The following is a 6852-nucleotide window of genomic DNA, read 5'->3' on the forward strand; positions in this document are numbered from 1 at the left end:
AGTTTGCTTGTGTTGAACCAATGCTACTGAAATTATGCACTTCAAGAAGGCCACGTGGCTGATGGGATGTGTGGAGGGCTCAGGCATATGTGATGGAGGCATTGTCTGCTTATTTATTGTTTATTTAAGTCTTTGTTTAACACCCGACCATTTTTGTCTGTCCTCCATAATCACTGTGTACTTGCCATCTTGCTCCGGCTGGCGCGTCCTAAGTCAGACCACGGCCCCGCGTGCCGCGTGCCTCGCCGTGTCTGCGTGCACCTCTGGAACAGGCACGCCCTGTGCGGCAAGTTGCAGTGCGAGGGAGGGGCAGAGGCCCCTGTGGTGGGAGGAGGGGCCGTGACCATTCGGACCACGGTGCCCACGCGGGGCGGCCGGCGCGTGCTCTGCAAGGGCGTTCACGTCTACTCGGACATCCCGGACCCGGGCCTCGCGCTCGCCGGAACGACGTGCGGACCGAGGAAGGTATTTTGCCAACGCCTGATATTCCTCTGTGCCTTTTTAAATCCTTTATATTAAGTTCGCTTGCGTGCTTGCTTGCTTGCTTAGGACCGTGCAAATCTTTCGCTCGTCATTTAACCCACTTCCCGTGATCCAATCGAGCTGACATTTTCCACACAGACTCGTTGTGCGAGACAATTAATGTTTGTGAAAAAAATGTTAATTTTTTTTAGACTTTTTAGGCAAAAAAATGTATTTTACATTTATTCAAATACGTCACAGTGTAGGAGCCCAGAGTGTAACCCCTCCACAGGCCGTGGCGGAGTAGCGCAGTTGGTAGCGCCCTCGCTTCCCATGCCAAAGGTCGCGGGATCGATCCCCGCGTCCTCCACAGGCGAATATATTTTTAAATCCTTTATATTAACTTCGCTTGCTTGCTTAGGACCGTGCAAATCTTTCGCTCGTTTTTTAACCCACGTCCCGTGATCCAATCGAGTTGACATTTTCCACACAGACTCGTTGTGTGTGACAATTAATTTTCGTGAAAATTTTTTTCCAAAATTTTACACTGTTTAGGGAAAACAAATTAAATATTTAATTACCAATTGCTTAATACTGGCAGATAATCATCTGACCCATAGGTGGCAGCCATCTCAAGCCAGAGGACGAGAAGACTCTAGCCGCCACGCATATAAAGGATTTATAGTGAAAAACTTTGTTTTTACGGGTTTACTTGTTTAATTGCCCACCGCAGCTGCGTAAGAAGCAACCGGGCGGCGGCAATGGTAGCTACGCTGCACGTGGCCTGTAATGCAGCACTGTGGAGGCAGCGGCGAGGGTTGGTGGATCACCACGCCAATGTTGTGAACCTCCCTTCCCGTGGTCCTCGAGCAGGTTGCATACCCTGGCTCGCCAGAAGGCAGTATAGCAAGTGGACTCAAGTTTCAAGTTTAATTTATTAGGTATAGCCCTGTGAGCCATGCGGCTCTTAAGTCGGGTGCAACCGCAACAAACAAAATATGAACGGAGAACATCTTAAAGCGACGAAACATCCTGGATAAACCAGCAAATGTTCCAAAAAAACAAACGCTGTGTGCAAAAATCCCAGTGTGATGCAAGTCAAACAATAACAACCATAATACAATTTAGATTACCCATCTGTTTTCGAAATCACCAAGATAACGCTATAAAAACAATGTAACAACAGTAATCATAGGAACTGTCATTTAAATTGAACAATAAACGATGTATATAACATGTACAACCAAACATTGCAGCGGATAGTGTTGTGCCCTCGCAGAAGGTGTGGGTTTTCTCCAGGTGCTAGGTTTCCTCCCACTTGTGTAAACACTCAATAATTGGCTGAAAACATCTTCAAATAAAACACACAATGCGGCAGGACCCTCCTGGAAGGTCCACCCTGGGCTCAGGGCTGCGATGAAGTGGGGCTCCGAGTGAGCGGCCGGCTGGCCAGCCTCACGGAGTCCCCACCCCAAGACGGTCGCCGTGGAACTGAGCAGAAGGTGGCAGCCCGTGGACTCCTCGCACTCAGTCAGCGATGAAACCAATGTCTTGTCTATCATTTGCTCACAGCCTGCTTAGCATTGCATACCCATCTCGAGAGCTCTCGAAATAATCCTACAGCTGTGTTCCTAAACAGTTTTCTTCTTTTACCAGATCTGCCACAATCGGGAGTGTGTTAACGTTTCTACCCTGGGATTTGAAGCGTGCTCATCAAAATGTAACGCTCATGGGGTAAGTGTTCATTGTGCACAATCTCGCACCGCTCAAAACACCACGCGGGCGGCAGGGTGGTGGCAGCACAGCGGTGACGCTCGCACCTCAAAGCAAGAAGGGCCTGGGCTTGATTCCCGACTCTTTCTGTGTGGAGTTTGTACGTTCTCTCCCTGTGTTCTGCATGGGTTTCCCCCTGGTTCTCTGGTTTCCTCCCTTAAATAAAATAACATACGAATGTAACTGGCGTTGGCCAAACATCCCAATGCTGAAAAACTGCCTGCAAATTACTCTATCGGATTACAAACAGCAACATCGCTCCCAACTGGGATAACTTGGCAGGACCCTCCTGAAAAAAAAGTCTTGAGACCCAGTGAGGGGTTTCTGGGTAAACAAACGAAAAAAGAATACATGTGAAAATGTATGCACGAGTCCAGTATCTGGACATTTTCAGTATTTAATGATGCAACATTTAAACCTCATGGTGGGACCCCGGGGTCCCATAAGTCCCCGACTCTCGCATAAACATTATATTATAATGTAATAAACAAAAACTTTGCTCTTTTTCACCAATGGATTTGACGGATGGTGGCAAGTGTTGTCTTGTTAAACTATGCCTTTAAAACTGAAAACTACTTACCTGCAGTACCTCTTTAAAGACACTATACAAAAAAGTATTTACACCCCTCTGTCAATCATCGTGTTTCTCAGTGTGGATTTGTGAACACACTTTGTAAACATATTCTTAGGTTTTTTTCGGTAAAGTCACGTAGGTAAAACATCAAAATTAATAAAAATAAAATAAAACAAAAATCACGACGTTTCGGAGGCAACACAAGTCTCCGTCATCAGGTGGGACCGTCACAGCCGGATTAGCTGCATCAAGTGAGGCAATGATTCAAGATGTAATCCCTTAATAAGTATAACCCGTAAAAACAAAGTTTTTCACTATAAATCCTTTATATGCGTGGCAGCGAATTTAATATAAAGGATTAAAAAATATATTCGCCTGTGGAGGACGCGGGGATCGATCCCGCGACCTTTGGCATGGGAAGCGAGGGCGCTACCAACTGCGCTACACCGCCACGGCCTGTGGAGGGGGTTACACTCTGGGCTCTTATACTGTGACGTTCAGCCAAAGCCAAGAATGAGTTCTATTTGAATATATGTAAAATATTTTTTTTTTGCCTAAAAAAAAACGAGTCTGTGTGGAAAATGTCAGCTCGATTGGATCACGGGAAGTGGGTTAAAAAACGACCGAAAGATTTGCACGGTCGTAAGCAAGCAAGCACGCAAGCAAGCACGCAAGCAAGCAAGCATGCGAACTTAATATAAAGGATTTAACAAGTTTAACCCGTAAAAACAAAGTTTTTCACTATAAATCCTTTATATGCGTGGCGGCCTGAGTCCTCTCGTCCTCTGGCTTGAGATGGCTGCCACCTATGGGTCAGATCATTGCATGGCAGCATTAAGCAATTGGTAATTAAATATCATATTTTTGTCCTAAAAAGTGTAAAATTTTGGAAAAAAATGTTCACCAACATTAATTGTCACGCACAACGAGTCTGTGTGCAAAATGTCAGCTCGATTGGATCACGGGAAGTGGGTTAAAAAACGACCGAAAGATTTGCACGGTCGTAAGCAAGCAAGCAAGCGAACTTAATATAAAGGATTTAAAAAGCAAGTTGAGGGGGAGGAGAGGGGGGGGGGAGCTCATCAGAATGTGGTAGCCAATGAATGGAACGCATCGGGAGGGGGAGGGGGGGGCGGGGCCAAAAGAATGCACGTCGGCGTGGACGCCGTTGGTGTTGCACAACGCATCGGGAGGGGGAGGGGGGCGGGGCCAAAGAATGCACGACTGCGTGGAAGCGGTTGCTGTTGCACAACGCCAACGCATTGGACAGAGAGGGGGAGGGGGAGGCCTGATACACATGATAGAAAAAAGAAGAACGAAAATGCCCATGTTTATACCAATGCTGGCTGAACAATGAAGAGAGTACTGTTAAACACTAGGGATGTTAACACTCGGTAACGTAAAGTAAGATAGTGCCTGTCAGATAAGATGGCCAAAAAAGTGTAATTAAGTCTTTTTTGCGTGGTTGATAACATCTTTCCAATGATTACTAAGTTTGTACCCCTCATCACGGTTAAAATTATGTCTGTGTTTGTATATTTGTATGGCTTCGTGTACAAACCTTTGATGGTAGCCGGGAGGTTTGCAGAGAACCTTGGTCTCGGAAAAGACAATTTCATGAGAGTACACCGAGTTGTAGCAATGATCGGCAACGGCCGAAGAATCGGTTCTGCCGTGTTTCAGATCTGACTTGTGCTCGCGGACACGATCAGAAACATGGCGTTTCGTTTCTCCAATGTAGCAATCACCACAAATGCAACTCAATTTGTAGACTCCAGGATACTGTAAGTCAGGAACGACATCCTTCACAGATGGAATCAGATCACGGATTTTATGCACTGTACTGAATCGGACTTGGATCTTATGTTTGTTTAGAATTTTGGAGATCTTTTTGGTCACGCCTGCTATGTATGGTAACGTGATAGTTTTGGTCGGAGCTTCATGTGGCTGTTCCTGTGTGGTGGGAGAGACAGCGTGGCGGATAGTACGGTCAGAGTATCCGTTCATCCTGAGGGTCCGATGTACATGTCTTAATTCACCGGTCAGGTGGTGTTGGTCAGAAATGCCATGGGCTCTATGGTATAGCGTTTTGATGAGAGAATTCTTTGTAAACAGTACATCAAATAGTACGCGTTTTCAATGGGCTGTTCATATTGTAACAAGCGTTTATACCAATGTTACTCTACAGAGTAGTGGGTCGCCGCTCCTCTTATGCGCATTGATACGAGCGGTATGTAGGGACTATGGCTTATCCGCAAAAAAAAAACCTATCTGCACAGATGCATATGGACAAGAGAAGTCTTATCAAACAGGAGGAATTAACGGTGCAATGCATCTCATCTGTTAAATATCTGCAGGTAGTAGGATTGTCATTGATTGATCCTGGCTGCAGACATTGGTAGGTCACAAATAATAATGAAGATAAGAGAGCAGTTTCACTGTATTATGCATACCGTTATGGCAAATAAAGGACTTAAGTCGTATAGGCAGTTTGAGCAGCTTTGGATAAGAGTAATGATCCTGCCCATACCCAAGCATGGAGTGCATTCACTTGTTCAGCTCTTCTGCGCATTCGTCCTCACTGCTGTGCTTGGACGACAACAGAATGATCCGCGCCAGGTGGGTCGCGGCGTTTATGTGCGCGGTGGGACGGAGTCGCCAAAAGTAAATTAATTACAATTTTGACTTCCGTTTATTCGGGACCCCGGGGTCCCGCCATAAGGTTCATATCTCGAGCAGTTTTGTTTATGAAGCCAGATTTAAAGAGATTATCGGAAAGTAAATGTCAATACCGCGTGTGTAAATCTCTTCGGAAAGGAGCTCTTGTTAATCTCTCCCCGTGCTCTTGCGGCTGCCCGCGCCTGCAGGTTTGCAACAGTAAAGGGAACTGCCACTGTGACCCTGGCTGGGATCCGCCGCTCTGCGATCAGCCGGGCAATGGGGGCAGCGTCGACAGTGGGCCCGTTCCTCCGGCCACCGGTCAGTGGCAGGGCAGCAGCATTTCCTCCCATGCCGCGATCCCCAATCACCTAGTTGCCCATCCTTCTTCTTGGTTCTTTCGGTAAAGTCACGTAGAATGGAAATAATACAAATAAAACATAATAAAATAATTATCACGACGTTTCGGCCACAACGCAAGCAGCCGTCCTCAAGGGAAGAACAGGTCTGTCGATAAGACAGTCTGTTCTTCACCTGAGGACGGCTTCACCTGAGGACGGCTGCTTGCGTTGTGGCCGAAACGTCGTGAGAATTATTTTATGTTTTATTTTTATTATTTTATTATTTCCATTCTACGTGACTTTACCGAAAGAGCCAAGAAGATGAATCCCTGCAGTCACGAAAGCTTTAAATCGAATTTGCCCATCCTTGTTGGCAATGATCTCTATATATTATGAACTTCTTTTGCACACGACGTAGCCAACCATGCTAATCGGAGGCAATATGGTTCAGGAGCTAAATAACAAACTGCTAGAGGCACGGTTTTGTAATAACCAGGATTGGGAAAATGTATGTTAGAATTGCAAGTTTGTAGATGACCACAAAAATACTTTAAAAAGTCACCTTCCCATATTTGTCTCTCCAAAATACAAATATTTTCTTTACACATCTCATCAGCCACACGGCCTTCCGGGAGTGCATAATTTCAGCAGCATTAGTTCAGCACAAGTATTCATGGGACTAATTTTGACATTTAGTGTCTCATCAGCAGTCACGCTTGCTTGAACCAATTCCAGATATTTATAGACAATGACCACCCTCTCTGTTCAATATGGGGCCCCCAGTATTTACCAATGAAGCGGCATTACCTTGCCATTGCAACGTCTGCTCTCGGGTCGCGTGGCTCTAGCGGTGAGGGAAGCGAGACAGAGATGTGTGGTGCAACGGGGGGGCGCGTGTGCGTTGTTTCACAGGCGCCGGCGTGGTGGCCGGTGTGGTGGTGGCGAGCCTGCTGGTGCTGGGGATTGCACTCACGGCGCTGGCCATCAAATGTCTCCGTCGCCCAGACTGGTCGGTCACCACGGTCCTCGGCTCATTTCGGTAAG

General features: G+C 46.4%; 1 protein-coding gene across 3 annotated transcripts in view; it reads left to right on the plus strand.

The window, feature by feature from the left end:
* Positions 1–6852, plus strand: part of LOC144934205 (disintegrin and metalloproteinase domain-containing protein 12-like) — a 37434-nt gene that overhangs the window by 20807 nt on the left and 9775 nt on the right. The window contains exons 16-19 of one of the 3 annotated variants that reach the window (XM_078859787.1): positions 273–465; positions 2119–2196; positions 5677–5788; positions 6721–6847. In XM_078859787.1, the coding sequence (XP_078715913.1) occupies positions 273–465; positions 2119–2196; positions 5677–5788; positions 6721–6847 (510 nt within the window). Of the gene's footprint in view, positions 1–272; positions 466–2118; positions 2197–5676; positions 5789–6720; positions 6848–6852 lie in introns of those variants that run through there. The other 2 variants (XM_078859788.1, XM_078859791.1) reach the window with 2 other exon arrangements.

Source organism: Lampetra fluviatilis, chromosome 9 (assembly GCF_964198595.1).
Source record: "Lampetra fluviatilis chromosome 9, kcLamFluv1.1, whole genome shotgun sequence".
NCBI classification, from domain to species: domain Eukaryota; kingdom Metazoa; phylum Chordata; class Hyperoartia; order Petromyzontiformes; family Petromyzontidae; genus Lampetra; species Lampetra fluviatilis.